At 35.2% G+C, this 17,903-nt stretch overlaps 1 protein-coding gene across 1 annotated transcript in view; it reads left to right on the top strand.

Moving 5' to 3' along the window:
• LOC113227792 overlaps positions 1–17,903 on the top strand; it is a 278,118-nt gene that overhangs the window by 216,567 nt on the left and 43,648 nt on the right. The window contains exons 4-5 of the mRNA XM_026460809.1: positions 2,782–3,487; positions 4,122–4,368. Of these exons, the coding sequence (XP_026316594.1) occupies positions 2,782–3,487; positions 4,122–4,368 (953 nt within the window). The remainder of the gene's footprint in view (positions 1–2,781; positions 3,488–4,121; positions 4,369–17,903) is intronic.

The raw sequence follows: 17,903 nt of genomic DNA, 5'->3' as shown, positions 1-17,903 counted from the left end.
TTATGAATTGAATGTTTCTGAGAAAATGCAATCAACTTATGAATAAATCTTCCAAGGCAATTTAAGAAAAATATGTCTGAAATAACGTTCTAGGCGTAGCTGTAGGTCGGTACTTTGACTGCCTGTGAAAGATGTGACGATCAACGAATATATAGTTTGAAAACGTGCCGTGCGAAAATGTGCACACATTTATTCAAAATCTTTTACCTTACGAAGCGTTAGATTAGTGTGGTGGTTATGGATTAAAAACTTTTTTCTACTAATGCATGAAATGACTCTTGTCTAAGTAACTTTTCACTTACTAAATATTTTGTATTAATATTATTTTTGTTAATTAACCGAATTCAATAAACGAGGAGATTAGCAATTGACAAACAGAAATATGCACCTATATTGTCCAATTACAAGAGTAAAAAGAAACAATAGAAACTTACATACACTAAAACTTCCCGCAACTACTCTCAGTCTGTACAGATCCAACCCATACTCAATGGTAATTCAAATTTTTAATATCATACCAAATTAAATAGAAAAACAAGAAAAATTATCAACATCATTGCCCATCTAAAAAGTACCTTATCAATAACGCGTTTTATAAATTCGTCTAATTCATAAAATGCGTTATTGAAATAAATGCAATATTTAATAAAAGTTAAGTGCCATTTTCCTCGTCCTTAAATAGATTAGCTCTTCAATAATAAATAAATATATTTAATTTAACGTTATAAGGAAATAGGAATAATTATCAGTAATTTGTGGTGATATTTATATTTGTAATAAATATTTTTGTAGTGCTCTCCTAAATTGCAGCGTCTTACATATGTGACAAATGTATTATATTTTACAACATCTTAGTGTGAAACCATGTGGAAAGCATCAAACGATATGAATATGAATTCCTCCTTGCTTTCTCTTTGTGTCTATGTTACACAATTACTATGACATTTGTGAACCATTTTCCGTGATTCTTTTTTGTGAAGCTTAAAAGAAATTATTGCGTCGCTAAGTCTGGCAAAGTAGGGGATGAATCTAGTTTATTGAATGTAGCCCACTTTCCTTTAACCGATTACAATAAAACTTGTCAAATAGGTGTAATTACAATGAAAATAAAACACAGCAAAAACGGATAACTACACTTTTGAGGTCGGTTTATTTACATAAAAGAACCACGCAATATTTCAAACAAATATGATCCATAATCCAACACACAGTTGTGGAATATGTTATGTCGTTAAAATCAGAAACAAAGATTTGTAACAAACACATTTACAACAAATTATAACAAACTAGTGGAGTAATTCCATAACAATGATTTTATATTGAAGTACTACTGTAGTTTGAAACTAGTGTACACTTGCTCTAATTATCTATTATGTAGAGTGGTATGGAAAGCCTTTTATCGCAAAATCACTTTTCTGCGCGTAATGTTGAAATGATCTGTTACATTCCATCACTAGTTCTTTTCGTTCATCTCCTCAGCTACAGCTAGTGATATGGATAGTGGTGGTGATGATATTTTACTTTACTACAGTGTAATCAATAACTCATTACCACATCAAAGTAAAGACGACTGTACATGTAACAGCCGTATTAAGTAATAACGAGCGCGTTGCTACGTTTACGGCAGTTTTACGGCTACCGACAGACCTGAAATGATTAGCTCTTAAATCTATACGAATGGAGCTGACATACTGCTCGCTAGTGGTAGCTTATTTTAGGTAGTGTTAGTTATTTTTTCATTTAATGGAATGGATTGAATGGTTTCTCCTGTGTTTCCCGACTTTAAAAAGAAGAAGGTTTTCAATTCAAGACTTTATTTTTTGTGTGTTAGTTACGCGATTACCCCGATATTTGTGATCTGATTTTGATAATTCTTATTTGTTGAAAAGGGATACTAAGGATGGAAAATTAAGGGATGAATATTGAAGTTTTCCAACTTTCCGTTATACGATGTTAATAGATGTAATTCCATTGAAGATACAATGTTACCTAGAGCTGGTCTCGTGTGAACAGCCGCTACCTTGTGTTTCGGCTCACAGTCTTCGTTTTGATAAATACTGCCATATGCATTTCAGTTATCATTGAGAAGACCACGGTTACAAACACAGCAAACGTAACTGACTTTTAAAATCTACGATCTCTAAAAACTCAATAAAGTCTCCTTCTATCTTCCTACTACTCGTCGAGGTGACTCCAACGAATACAAAGTCGTGGATTTACCTTTGATAAAGGTTAGTTTCTGTGTCCACCTTATTGTTCCGACAGCAGACGCTAATCTCCATCTATAAACCAACTGCTCATCAAGACCAATTCAGTGAGCCCAAATACGATAGTTCTGCTGTAAATAGTAAAGAAATTAGGTAGTCTGACGTAATCAAATAATGTAATCATCGACACAATATCTTCTCGTGTTATAACGACTAACATTGTTCTTAAAAGATGCCATGGTTTTGATACGGATACTATGGAACATCTACCAATATTGATATTAATTAGAAACCAAATCTATCAATACCTACCTAACCCCAATCCCCAGTCTGAGTTTGACGTAACTGCGACAAGCAAGGCTCTTGTTCTTGCTCAAATCTTGCAAGGTCTTGCTACAATTAGACTCTCGCAGAAGACCAAGACCAATTTTGAACAACACTACTGTTGTGTGATACAGCTGTCTTCACACAAGCTAGTTCAAAGATTTGAACGAGTCTATCGATTGCCAATGTTTAGCAAAAGTTATATAACCATTTACCATTCACCATGATTAAAATCTCATTTTATTTGCAGGTGGTCGTCATGGGCAGCAGTACCACATCAGACAAGACAATCAATACGAGCACGGACTCTGCCGCTACTGTGGTCACCTCCGTCACCGGCACGGACGATTCCATGGACGCCGAACCGGATCCTCCCGAACCTCCTCCTAATCCTCCCAACCTTATCGACACGGAACACCCAAAATCACACCAAAATCCCCCTAACACAGCCCCTCCACACTACCACAGAGCTCAAAACAGCTGTGAAATTGATTCCCCCGCGTACACTAAACCCCAATCAGCTACTGACGCCATAGATTCCCCACGTCCTGGTCCAGCAAGATTCGTCTTCGATGTACCTTTACCCGAACCAAAAAGAGAATCCAAAAAAGAAAAACCAAGAAACAAGACTCAAGTGAATCAATCTGGAAGTCATCAAGCGTCAACATCGATTCAGGTCCCTTACGACCACAAAATGGAGCCTCCGAAAAGTCCCAAAGCCAGTCAATCGAAATATGAAACTCATTTTAAATTTGAACACGAACCTGTGAGGCGTCGCGGCAGTGAGCCGAGGTTGAAAAATAAACAGAAGATGGAGAAACAGGAGTACTACAAGGACGAAGTAGCGAAGCTTAGACGGCAGCTGGAAGGGACCGAAGTCTTCTCTACGAGTAGACGTAGGTCTTCGGCGCATCAGCATTCCGTACCACCGCCTTCTTCGAGAAAACAATCGACAGGTAAAAGCAAATAGCTTTTATACTAATTTTTTTGTTTATTTCTTTGTTGTCTACCAAATCTTACCTTTTTATTAAAAGTAAAATTTCTCTTTCCCCATTTACTTCTGCTTTATTTTCGTCGAAGCAAGAAAATCTTACATTCTCTTAACGTATGTTCATTAAAATACGGGTAACAAAAATAAATATAGATGCTCAGTAAGTAGTAATGCTTAACTCTTCGAAGCAAACAGTTACTTACTAGTATGTTGTTATGAGCTTGAGGGATTTTCCGCTCGGTCAAGTGATATCGCTATTGAAAGTATTAAAGGGCATCCAATCTTCACAAGTTTGAAAGGATACATTCTTTGACTTGCCCTTTACCTCCTAGTACCTATATTGGAAATTCAAACCGAAAACTCTTCAACGTTAAATTGAGACCGAAAACAATTTGTTCGTAAGTGAATTTTTCAACCGTATAAGTTTCTTTTCGCTAGAGTTATCAGGTTTCTGAAAGCCAAGTGTTGACATTTAAGCAACTTATACAACCTAAACATACTCTCCGATATAGGTCGATCACTTGTGTACATTTGTGGATGCAGATGTTTACAAATATTTGTTAGTACCACCCCGCTTTACACGTACTTTTTGTCTGCAGCTGCCCAAGTCCACGTAACAGCTAATCCCTTGGACTCAGCAGCTACAACAATACCAGCTGGTAGGACCACCATAGTGGTTCAGCAACCGTCGCTCTCGCTAGACTACGGGGGCTGCTCAACGATACTCCTCAGGGATGGCGAAGAAGGTGCAAGACGAAAAAGCAGGGTATGCAGCGATCACATACAGCAACTATTGGATGTTACCAGTCAATTTACTTCTGAGGATCTGCATGATTTTGATAAGAGGTAAGTTTGCTGTAATAATATATTTTTTTATACTCCAGAGCTCTGTACTTTGTACGTATTCTCTATTTTGGGCTCTTAGCACGACTTCATTTTCACGTGGATATTAGTAGACGTAGAGAATCTAATTACATGTATTCTTCAATCGATATTTTCTATTTTCTGATATGAAACGCGTCCGGCCGGATACATACAGATAATCAATATTTTTTTACAAGAATTTCAAACAGTTTCATAGCAGCATAATTATAATGTACATAGCACACGACATAGGATCAATCTCACTAACTTAATAAAGCAGGAGTGCCATAAAGAGTTACGCTGAAACCAATATAAGTTGTATAATATCCTCGTATATCACCACTTATCCTTATGGCAACAAATAAAATATCAATCTATAGATGCAAATATCGACATATTTTCTCAATCAGTTGTAACATTCGCAACTCCTTATTACTTATCGTTATTATAATAATATCTTATTTTATATCTTTTCACAATGAACGTTCTCAAACACTGACTTTATCAAAGGAACGTTAGGAGTTAGAGCAAAAATTCAGAACAAAAGCGTGTCAGCGGAAGGCCTTTCAGCGGCTAATTTGCATCCTCCGACGCGTTTCTTTATGATATGACCTATTTAGCCTTTTCTCACACAATTACTGTCTTTTTTATTCATATTAACAAGCGAGTATTCACAGGGCTTATCTCGAAATTGCGAATATATTTGTCGTGTTATGACCTCTTCATAAATATTTTGTTCTAGCGCTGAATGTGACCACCTGTAGTCGGATTTTATATTACTAATAACAAACTAACGTTAAATGTGTTCTGGTTTTTGATGAAACAAAAATAGTATAGTCTTAAATGATCTTTATTCACTCATGTTACTGTGCTTTGTCGTTTTCAGACACGTAGCAGGTCCTTAGATCTTTGGCTATCATGTTTGACCGAACACGTTCTTGGTTCGGTAGTCCTAATATGCTTGTCGCAGATATAGAGCGAGGAGTCTGCGCGTCGTTTTGCAGCGACACCCTGTCAAGTACACTTGCTCTTAAAACTTGTCTTTCCATAGCCATTGTTAAGCTGAAATATCTGTAACGTTTCTTTTATAGTGAGGTTATTGAGAAGTAAACCAAACACATCACTATACAATAAACACTTTAGAAGTGGCATTAATAGCTGTCAGTTTGTTGTCTGTAACGAAAAATCCGACTAAACGTTTTACGCAGGCTCGGCTCTAGACTTGAATAGAATCTGCATTATATACATATGCAATAGCCCTTTCATCCCGGGAGAGCCTCGACAATTTGTTGACATTTTCGGAATTCACGAACTTATGTTTGCACTTCGGGATTATTGAGACTTTTGAAACTTAGTTCACGTAATTAGAAAGTATTAAAAATCTATTAAACCAACGGTTAACCACTAAACCAATTTTCAACAACACTACAGAGTGGAGCTTAATATAAATATGTGGAGATTGACCGGTAGTGGACGATGGATCAGAAAATGGCACCTGTTCGTAATTCATGCAATCGTCGCATAATGAAAGTACTTAAAGTCGAGTACCGTGTTTAGTAATAGGTACGAGATTTTAGGACCTAATTATGTATGTATTGTATACAATATTTTTTCTACGAGTAAATAAAATAATGAAACAGAACCAATATTTAATGTATATTTTGTTTACAATTCATGACTACAAACGCAATTTTTTTTTATAAAATTTAACCCATTTATCAGAGTAGGCAAAGGTTCCACCATACAGCCTCTTCGTATGGATAGACGAAAGCCAAACAAATGCTACAAAACAAAAAACCTATGAGATACAATAGTACTGCCGAAGTCCGCATAATTTTTTTAACCAGTAATTTTTTATTTGTAAAGATTTATGGCCCGGTTGTTAAACTTTCAGGCCATTTTAACTAATCAAGAGGCAGTATAGCGTTTGAGTAGCGTTCTCAAATTGATATTTTAATTAACAAAAATACGAAGTTCTTTTTTTTAAATTCATTATAGTTCTGTGTAATTTTCAGGTCAGTGGCGAGTACCATAGACAATAGAATTTTTACACAGAACTAAAAGAGTACCTATAAGATATGGTTTAAGAAATTATAATTGACAGATTATAGTACAGGAGTAGAGAAAGATTTTTTCATTGTTTGTGTAGGTATAAGTATGTCCCATCACTGTTTTTACCTTTTTTTTATAATTGGAGGTTACAAATCACTTACTCGTGTTTGAAAAATGTAGATAACGACGAAGCTGCCAAATTGGCATTAAAGTCTCAATTTTCGAGTTTTTACGAGTTTCACTAGTTACAGATTTCTTACCACGGTGTCAGTTCTTTTTATTTTCCCTATATTTCGGGACGGTTACACGCTCCAAGGTCACGGGTTGACTGGCCAGCGGTAGATGACAGCTTTAAAGCCAGATATACATATATATTCACCCTCTTTCGCTGTCGACGTCTACCCTCATCTCGATTACTTGTGGCGTTACCATTGTCACTCACCTTTTTCCAACTAACCACACTGACTGTATTCATACGCGAAACGAGTTTTTATTATTGTTAGCAATGTGCACCGGATTCAAAGCACTGGATAGTTCAAAAGCAACATCAAGATTTGGTACTTTGTGATCTCAATAGCACGTTATTGCTTTACAGCATCCAGTTAACAAAATCAAGTTCTATCTAGCTACAACTGTATCAAACGCCCTTTGTTTCATACGACTCACAAAAATGAATAAAGCAACTTTCATAAATAATTTTTCATTTTATAATTTGAGTTAATTAACTTAACTGAGTTGAGTTAATGAACTTAATTAAAATACATGTTTTGACTGCCTAAATGCCTAGAAATATAAAAACCTACTGGAGGAACGACGGGAGGAACAAGTCGTGCGCCTGATGGTAAGCTGCACGCCTGTCCATAACAGTTGCAGTGCCACTCAGAGCTTTTAATCGCAAAGATCTGAGGGGCACTGCCGCTGCCAGCCGTCACCTTGAGACATAAGTTGACAAGTCCCATGTGCCTGTAATTTCACCAGCACCCTTACTCTTCAAAACCGGAACACAGCAATGCAGCAATTACCGGTTGGCGGCAAAAATAATTTAGATGGCAGTACTTCCCTGGATGAATTCTTTCACAAGGAGCTCTACTGCTACTAATTACTAGGTGTCGATCTATGTTTGATATAATTATTATAAATGACAACATGTGTACAAATGTTTATTTACAAAGAGCAACCCTAAAGTTTGCTCGCTCATTATTCTCAGGGGAATCCGCCATAGGAATGAAAAAAAAAATAATATAAATAATTATTATGTTATTACAGTTTATTGTCAATAAATGCACAAAGAGAAATACATACCTGTAATAGTCTTAAGTCTTTAGTAGAATAGAGAAGTAGAATAGGGTTAGAATTAGTTCAATTTATTCTGATTTTTGTCATTTGCTTATACCCTTTCAGGGTTCTTAGTGGTCTTAATTTATGTTACCTACCATCTTGTATTTAACATTATGGTACGTAATAAAGTATTCTGTAATTCCTATGACATTGACCAATAACACAATAGAACTGCTAATCTCCATATCGCTATATGTTATCGGTCTAGATGGCGGCGATCTATAGGCTGTAAGTAGTTTATATTATCGACACCAGAAGTATCAATTAATGTAAGGGACAAACTACGGTTTTCAGGAGAGCAAAAAAACGATTTTTTTTTAAAATCTGTCTGTAACTTTTTACTGTCTGCTCCAATTTTGATTGTGTGTAGAGCAAAGTTTCTTAGAATTTCCTCTTTTTTCATGCTATAAACGTCAGATTTAGGAATGCCCAGTGGTTTAAAATATAGCATGTCTCTTACATTAAAGAAAGATGTTTAGTTGTGTAAAGGATCCGTTACAATAGAATTACATGTAATTTTCTATTTCTCTTCATGTTTACATTAAGCTCGACGGTTTACATATAAAATATTACTAACATAAGGCACAACTAAACATCTTTTTTTAATATTTTTTAATGTAAGGGACATGCCATATTTTAAATCACTGGGCATTCCTAAATTTTAATAATAGCAATCGACAGAGCGGGAACTTCCGAATCCAATGATAGATATATGTAACTCATTTTCGACAAAATGTCCCTTACGTTAATTGATACTTCTGGTATCGTTATGTAAATGACAATGGATATCATTAATTCCTCTTTAATATGTAATATAAGAAGTCAGTTTTTTCCTTGTAATATTATTCATATATTGATCTTGATCTTTGACAAAATATGCATATCAATAGATGGCAGTGTGTGTTACAAAGCAATTTATAAATTAACGCTTCCTTATATGGGTAGATGGCGCTAATCCTAAACAAAACAAAAGAATAGCCGGCACTATCCATAAAAAACCGTGTAATAAGCGCCATCTAGTTGATTTGTTTGTTATCATCACTAGAAATTAGAGTAGCTTTGATAAAATGCAGCCAAAAACAATTTAGTTACAAAATTTGATATTTGGTACTCGTCACGACATCTGGCGTACCAATAGATTTGAACGATGCTCGTGCCAAAATACAAAATGATTTTGAAAATATTACTAAGTGGGCGCATGACAACGGCATAATCATAAACTTAGAGAAAACTAAATGTCTGCATATGTATTCTTACAATAAGAAGGCCAAAAACATGAATTACGATAATTATAAGGTAATAGGACACACTTACGAATACTTACATGCTAATAAGACCAGCTGTAAATGTGAATCACTAAATATGTTGATATATATAAGTACTTAGGTTTATGGGTCGAAACACAGTTTAAGTGGAAATTTCATACTGAGGATCTTTGTAGAAAACTTAGAATAATTTTAGGAAAATTTTATCATTTAAAAAATTTGTTAAGCAGGCGAACACTTCTCATGGTATACTATGCGTTGGGAGATTCTCTAATTAATTATGGTGTCAGTATTTACGGTCGGACCTTTAACACTTATCTTAAACGAGTAAAAGCCCTGCAATTAAGTTTATTGAAATATTTAGTAAGTTCCTCAATAAAACGTGACTGCAAAGGGGATTATAGTACATTGTACAGCATTCTTAAAATATTACCTGCAGATTTGAAACCAAACTACCAAATCGTAATTGATAATTATTTTAGTGACAAATTTAAAATACCGGTATATAACAAATATAGGACTAGGAGGGTTCGTGAAGGAAAGTTTGTGCAACCTCGGACTGTCAATTATTACTGACGAAGGCTAAACAAATATCTGGTGCCACATATTTTTAATAATATAGGTTTCCTTAGGAAAAATCCAGTAAGTAGTGTAATTTAAAATCTCTCTAATTTTAAAATCTAAATTAAAAAATATATTATTAGGATAGTTAGTAGAAGTTAAGTCTAAGTTTAGTTATATTAATTATATTAGTTGTTTGTTGTTTTTATTGTGCTATTAATTCATTAATTAAGAATTAACATATAATGTGTGAGAGCGTGCTCGCCAACAAACTGTTTCCAGTTTGGCGGGAGATGTACTGTTGTAAATGTATAAACTTTTTTGAATAAATGAATTAAACACTAAAAAAAAAATAGGTACTAAATACCCAACTACGCTTCCTTAGTAGTCTTAAACTATTGCTCCTTGATATAGAGAACGAGCAGTACAGTTAATCAATATGACTATTTCAAGCGTAATTTGCTTACCGATGAAATAAAGAAGGGACGCGGAAGTTTAGCGAGATCGAAAGCCCTTATATTATGTAACTAAAGCTATCAGATACATCGTGAGTCACTTAGTGAATATCATTGTGTTGTTTTTCCCTAAGGGGCATAGTACCTTTTACTTGAACATTGAGATTGTTAGTGGAATGATGAAAAAATTTATAGAGCGAACACGGAGGGAAATATGGGAAAGGGCGACGTCGGCGTATATTACTCAACCTGATTGCGGATATCCTTAAAATAGGCCACGACAAAAGAATCTAGAAGAAAAGGCGTGTATAAAAACAGGAAGAGAGTCTTTAGAAGAGAATCTTTAGCGGCGGGAGACACGCCTAAAGATTTCTGTACATGTATTACATCGTCGTTTTTTACTACCTCGGTAGCTCATCGGCTTTTATTATACGTGTTTAATGTGGAGGTCCAGGATTGGATTCCCGGTAGGATCAGTTTGGGAAACGAACAGCAAATTAATTTTAGTAGCAGTAGAGGTTCTTGTGAAAGAGTTCGTCCAGGGAAGTACTGCCTATTTCTGCTATTCTTACGTCTGCTCCATTCGTCGTCACTCCCATCGAAATTTTTGAAACGAGAGGACGTGCCCATAAATCACAAATCACTTTCATTTCCTTATTGTAATATCCGTCGATTACTTTTAAGTTCTATAGTTATATGTTTAGGCTTTTTGGGTCATTCTTTTCCTCTTTTCATCATCTCTTACAATAAATCTTGTGTATGGGCTTATGCATTCTCATTTCTCTAAGGCTAGGCTACCAAGTAAATCAATCCCAACAAGTGAATTTCGAACGAATTTCTAGTACACCAGTGTTTTGCAATTGAAACAATAAAACAAACAAACAACTTACGACGGCGTAGCAGCCATTGGCAGCTACCAAGTTTAGGATAAATAATTGTAACTTTTTCGTTGAAAAAAAGACCCCAAAAGTTAGCCTATCGGCTTTTTTCGATTTCCATGGGATCCCCACATCAGATTTTAACTACTTTGTGACAATGGGACTATTACGGACTCCTTTGTACATTTTGTATTTTCTTTTCTGGTTGTCATGGTGACAGTGATTTGTTGATTACATGTAATGTGTCAATGTAATGTGGAAAATAATTAATAATTTGTGATAGCCGAAATAAACCCGGAACAGCATCAGGGACCACCTCGACAGTATATTTGAAAGGTAAATTTTTGTTTGAAAAAGAAGAATTTCCAAAATCGGTGCACTACACAGACATGCCTATAAAATTTGAGGATTTTCTTCAATTTTCATGGGATCCCCTCATCAGATTCTGACTTGGTGGCAATGGGACCACCACGAGAGTGCATCCTTTCAAACAAAAAAAATTTGAAAATCGCTCCACCGTTCACGGAGATATCTGAAAACATACATACAGCCGAACGTATAACCTCCTTTTTGTAAGTCGGCTAAAAATAAATATTTACCAGCATTTGGCGTGAATTGCGAGTAATCCAAGACCCCCCTTCGCCCTTCCACCCCACTCATGTGAGCCACAGCGATCACACACGCGTGCCTGCGCGTACCAAAAGCCCGCCTCGTGGTCTCACAACAAACAAACACGTACGAACGCGACATAGCGTTAATGTTCTGGCAAACAAAAATATGTGACTTAGCAAAATTAATATCGACAATTTATTGTGACCTCTCGAAGCGTGAAATAAACTTCTTAGTATTTTCGTATACTACGGGCTTATAACATTTGGACCGACGTGATTATACTGTTTTTTTTCTTCTTCAAAGTCAAATAATAATTCATTCCATAGGTAAAATGTTTATAATTTTTTAGGCTACCACTCGTTCACTACGCTGACCTCTCTGAGAAGAACGAGCAAGAAACTCTAGGGATTGCTCTTTACAAATAAATTTAAATGCTATGGAATACACTTTACCCATATTACCCTTCAATTTTTGTAATATGTAAAAGTTAAATTTTTTGTAATTGACTTTTACATAAAACAACTCTGTGTGAAACACACACAGAGACAGACAGATAGCAGACAGACAGACAGACACACACACACGCACCTTTATTATTTCTTAAACAATATTTGGATTGAAAATTCCATTTCTCAGGCGCTTCCAATACTAATAAAATTATAGAATTACCACCGGGATATTATCCAGGTTAATATCATAAAATCCAAGATAGACTGAAACTTACGGAAAAATAAAATTGCCCCATAAAATACCTTTATTGAATTGAAGATAATATAAAATAGGTTCCAGTCGACGTGATGCTCTCATATAAATAAATAAATGTAAGCAATAATTTAGAAGACTTCCATCTGGACAATATTATAGAAAATAATTGTTTTTATGGAAATTGTGACTTCCAACCCATTAAGCAATGAAACATGTCAAGCTAAAAAAATGATAAATGCAAAACGAAGATTCTTAAGCTGCCCAAACTAGCATCAGTAGAACTCATTGCAAAAGAGTTCGTCCAGGCAAGTACTGCGACCCTATTTCTACCGCCAAGCAGTAATACTCACATTACTGCGTTCTGGTTTTGAAGGGTAAAGGTGCTGGTGAAATTACAGGCACATGGGACTTACCAACTTATGTCTCAGGATGATGGGAGCAGCAATCTTTGCGATTTAAATCTCGGAGTGACACTGCAACTGTTATGGGTAGGCGAGTCGCTTACCATCAGGCGTACCAATTATGGACCAATAGTTGGTTATTTAGTACCAATTGGTATACCAGATGTCGCAACGAGTACCAAATAGCTATTTTTGTAACTAATTTGTTTTACATAGACAAGCTGCAATTAATAAAAGCTACTTTAATTTGTAGTGATAACAAACAAATTAACTAGATGGCGCTTATTGCGCAGATTTCATGGATACTGCCGGCTATTCTCTTAAATTGTTTAGGTTTAGCGCCATCTACCCAAGTTAGCAAGTGTTCGTTTTTAAATTTGTTTGTAACACACAGTACCATCTATTGATATGCATATTTGTCAAAGTTAAGGAAATAATTTTAGCTCATGTCAATATTAAAAAGAAAAAACCGAGTACTTTCAAATTAAAGAGGAATTAATTAATATCTTTAGCCATTTACATAACATAAACTATTCCAGGCTAATGATTAGCGCCATCTAGATAGAAGAGGGAATTTTGACCTTTTTCAGAGTTACAATATATAATATGTAGTATGGAGATTAGCAGTCCTTTTGGGTTATTGGTTCATGGTTGATATTTAAAAAAACTCTATTCGTAATATTTACAGATTACTTCTCAAATGAAAGGTCGGCAGTTCGAATCCCTTTGGCGACATGTACCTATGACTTTAATTTTTGAATAATGTGCATTTGTGAATATACTCGTACAGGGCGTCTCACGGCTATGCGACACGGAGGAAAAGTACCTTAAATAATAACGTAGATAGATAATCTCAGTACAGAGTACTAAAAAACCAACCTCAAAAGTAATTCACCCTTAGAGGTGGAATATTTTCTTCAAACTTAAATGGGACCACATCTGAGGTATCCTCTTTATAACAAAAAAAGAAATACTAAATTGAATTTAATTAATAATAAATTTTTTAAAGAATTTGAATTTAATTAATAATAAATTGAACTTAATAAAAATTCATTCTATAAAATAATTTGTAAAACTGAATGTAGCGTAAATTGGAATGTTTTGTTTGTAAAATTAAAAATAAGGTAATTAATAACTATTGTAACTATAGTGAAAAAATAGGGTGGTTTGCATCAATATTAGACATAACTGGTTGAAGACTGTACCACCTCAATCAACCGTGACCGCGGGACCTATAAAGGGCCCGAAACGTCGGTTTGTTTGAAAAAACAAATATACGCGATTTAAATCCGGAAAAATAGTTTCATTTCCTAAACAAAAAAAGACTCAACAAAATCAGCGATTCACAAAAACAAAAAGGAGTTATTGCGTAACATAGATAAAAAAACAAAGTCGAATTGAAATTGAAAATTGAACCTCCTCCTTTTTTGAAATCAGTTAAACATATTCCTGAAAGAAGACTTTATTTTGATTTTAAAACTAATTCGAACTGCATTCAAAGATTTTTAAAAAATGGCCTGTCTCAATTGAGAATTTACCCCGCTAAATATAAAAAAACACCTGTAATTTTACTATACTGATCGAAAGCCTCAATCATACGGATTGTTTCTAAATGATATATCATCTTAAACAAAAGGAAGACCATGAAATTTAATTTGAAATTTTGTTCACAAAAAAATGAACCTGTGAAAGATTTAGTTTACAGGAACCGGTGTGAGAATGTGCTGGAGTTACAAACAGAACTTGACGTATTATTTTAAACATTTACCATGAAAAGATAAATAAACCAACAGGAAGTCAAATTATCAAAAGAGTGAGGATTTGTATGTTTTGCAATAAACGATATTATTATTATTACAGAATGAGACTCATTTTGAGCATTTGATAACTTAAAGTTACATTTACATAAATGTACCTAATTATTTTAATTAAATGTTATATCTCATGGTCTTCAGACGGCAATTATTTTAAAAAATCTTTACATGCAGTTCGAATTGTTTTTAAAATCAGAATGAAGTCTTCTTTATGTGAAATTTTCTATCAACGGTATTTAAGGTACTTACCCTCCGTGTGGCATAGCCGTGAGACGCCCTGTATGATAATAGCAATACGTAACAAATAATGTATACTTAGAAAAACGTAACGATGATACTTCCCTTTTTACGTTAACCAGAGCGGTAAATCTGCCTGGGAACTTCATGTTAAGTAAAGGCTGTATTTTGAATTTATCGGAAACGTCTCACTGCTCGAGACGGATTTGTTCCGGGTACACAGAGGGTACAATAATCCACCACCCCGATTTATTCAAGGGTGGGAACTTTATATGCTTTAATGTCGTGGGATGTAAAGTCTTTACAAAACCCAGTCCATATATATCATTCTATACGCTGCAGAGACATGGGCGCTCCGTGAAAACGAGAAGAAGGAGATAGACGCTCTGGAAATGTGGTGGACAGACTTTCGTTCAAACGCCTCCATACTCCAAGAACTCGGCATCAAGCAGCGTCTGTGGTACAAACTCTCATCCTGAAATTCTTCGGTCACGTCTCAAGACGGAATGTTGACTCCATAGAGCGTCTTGTTGTGGAGGGCACTAGACTGTGCGGAAGGTCATTCATTCGATGGACCGATCAAATAAAACCTGCAGTGGGCGGTCCTTGAGGGAGTCCACTAACAGAGAGAGATGGCGAGATGTCGTGAGGCAAGCCACATCAGCCCTTAACAAACGTAATCCGTGATGACCACAACCACTCCGTCAAGAGTGACACGAAAGAGGAGAGGAATATATCATTATCATCGACCCATTTATACGACTCACTGCTGAGCACGGGCCTCCTCTCCTCGGGTCGAGTTGGGGACTTCACGCCTCTTTCTAGGGTTGTAAATCTTCTTCGAAGATTTCCTTCAGCGAAAAGCTCATGATTTTCAAATAATATTTGCACATAATGTCTCTGCTTGAGAGACGGTAGGATATGAAATTAAATTATTTTTTTATTTGCTTAAAAGATGAAAGAAGAAAGATGACAACTAGTATAATAAAATACATATTTTACCTGAATAAACATGAATTTTCTCAATGATCGGAAATGTTTGCATTACTTTCAAAAAACAAACACGAAAGTTTGTCATTTATGGACCGTGGGACGTCTTCCCGGTCAGGGCCTGCAAACTAAATGAGTGAAAATCCATTACTGTCCACTTAACTTTTAGATCTACCTACTAAATAATGAACTATGTAAACAGGCAAAAGGAAAACTCATACAACCTACTGCCCAGTGTTTAAAATAGTTGCGAGAATTAAAAATACCTACCTGTATCGCTTACTTTAAAAAAAAGAAAATGGTGGTAATAATAGGGGTTAAAGTATGAAATTGCCGATTTGTACTGAAAATCTAAATTGTTTATTTTTTAAATTTTTAACAAATTTATTTAATCAAAATAGTTGCCATTATTATCTATACATTGCTGCCATCTAATGGGAAGGTTATTAATGCCTTTGCGATAGAACTCCGACGATCTAGACTGCACAAACTGTGTGAAAGCATTTTGTACTGCCTCCTGGGAAGAAAACTTCTTGTCACGTAGATAATTGTCCAAATCACGAAAAAAATGGTAGTCCGTTGGAGCAAGGTCTGGTGAATACGGAGGATGACGAATGGTTTCTAACTGCAGTTCCTGAAGGGTCAAAATGGTTTCTCGTGCTGTGTGAGGTCTCGCGTTGTCGTGGAGCAATAATGGTGAAGATCGATTCATGAGTCGGGGCTGTTTTACTGCTAGTTTTGTCAACATGGTTCGGAGTTTGGCACAATAGACCTCTGCCGTTATTGCTTGACCAGATCGGAGAAAACTATAGTGAATAACACCATGCTGAGACCACCAAACAGTTACCATTACCTTTTTATTGGTAAGTTTTGCTTTAGGACACTGTTGTGGCATTTGACCTGGGGTCAGCCATTGCATTTTTCTTCTCCGGTTATCATAAAGAATCCACTTTTCATCACATGTTACAATTCGATCCAATATTCCTTCATTTCTGTACCGGTTCAACAAGGCAACACAAGTTTCAACACGCGTTTCTTTCTGCAGATCAGTCAAATCATGAGGCACCCATTTTTCGTATTTTTTTATTTTATTGATTTGACGCAAGTGAGTCAATATTGTGGGTAAGGTAACGTTAAACCATGCCGCTAATTCCTGGGTAGTTTGACTAGGATCGGCTTCCACTATCTCTCTTAATTCATCGTTATTCACCTGTGTGGGCGGTCTTCCTCGTGTCTCGTTCTTTAAGTCGAAATTTCCATCACGAAAGCGTTTAAACCAAAATCGCACGATGCGTTCATTAGTAGACCCCTCTCCAAACGCAGCATTGATATTGCGGGCTGTTTCTGCCGCGTTAGTTCCGCGTCGGAACTCGTATTCAAAAATCACTAGAATTTTCGCAGTATCCATCTTTCTTGTCTAAATTGAATAACAAAAACAATTGAAAGTCGATATTGAAATGTTTCAAATTAAAAAAAAAAAATCACGGAAACCATTTGAAAAAAGTTTCATTCGAAAACCTCAAACCATGAAGATTCTATGAAAATTCAAAGAACCTATTGCAATAAAACGGCAATTTCATACTTTAACCCCTAATATATAAAATGTTTTGCTATTCCATTGTTTTTTCATCGTTTTTGTATTTTGGTCGTGAAAATGAGTGCTAGTGAGAAGAGCAATAACAAAAAAAAATTGTAATAAATAATGGGTATTTATTACTATTTTTTTTTGTTATTGCTCTTAAAGAATACTATACATGCACCGCTCCTCCTTGTAACTCATACCCGTCCAGCAATCCCACACTTCTGTCTGTCTGCATTATTGTAATATTTTCAAACGAACAAATCAATAACTATCAATGTCAAACTATTCAATATTCCATCATTAATATTACACCATACATATATTGCACATTTATCTAAAAAAATCAGTCATTTTGTAATAATGTTTGTCTCTAAACTATACACTAATGTCATTTGATAGAAAATTCAGACACACACACCATTGCATTATTTTTTGTAATGAGACAATCTGTGTTTATTATTTTATAACAGTCGAGGGTTTTTTATACATTTAAACCGTTTTAAACCACTTAAACCATTTATTCATTTATTCACCACACAACATATTAAACGTAACTTATTCAATAACATGATAATTATAACAATTACAATAAATATACAACCTCAACCTCAACAAATACAATTATTG

The sequence above is a fragment of the Hyposmocoma kahamanoa genome, unplaced genomic scaffold (genome assembly GCF_003589595.1).
Source record: "Hyposmocoma kahamanoa isolate Upper Pololo Valley unplaced genomic scaffold, ASM358959v1 215, whole genome shotgun sequence".
Lineage (NCBI taxonomy): Eukaryota > Metazoa > Arthropoda > Insecta > Lepidoptera > Cosmopterigidae > Hyposmocoma > Hyposmocoma kahamanoa.
This window is presented reverse-complemented; position numbering and strand designations above follow the sequence as displayed.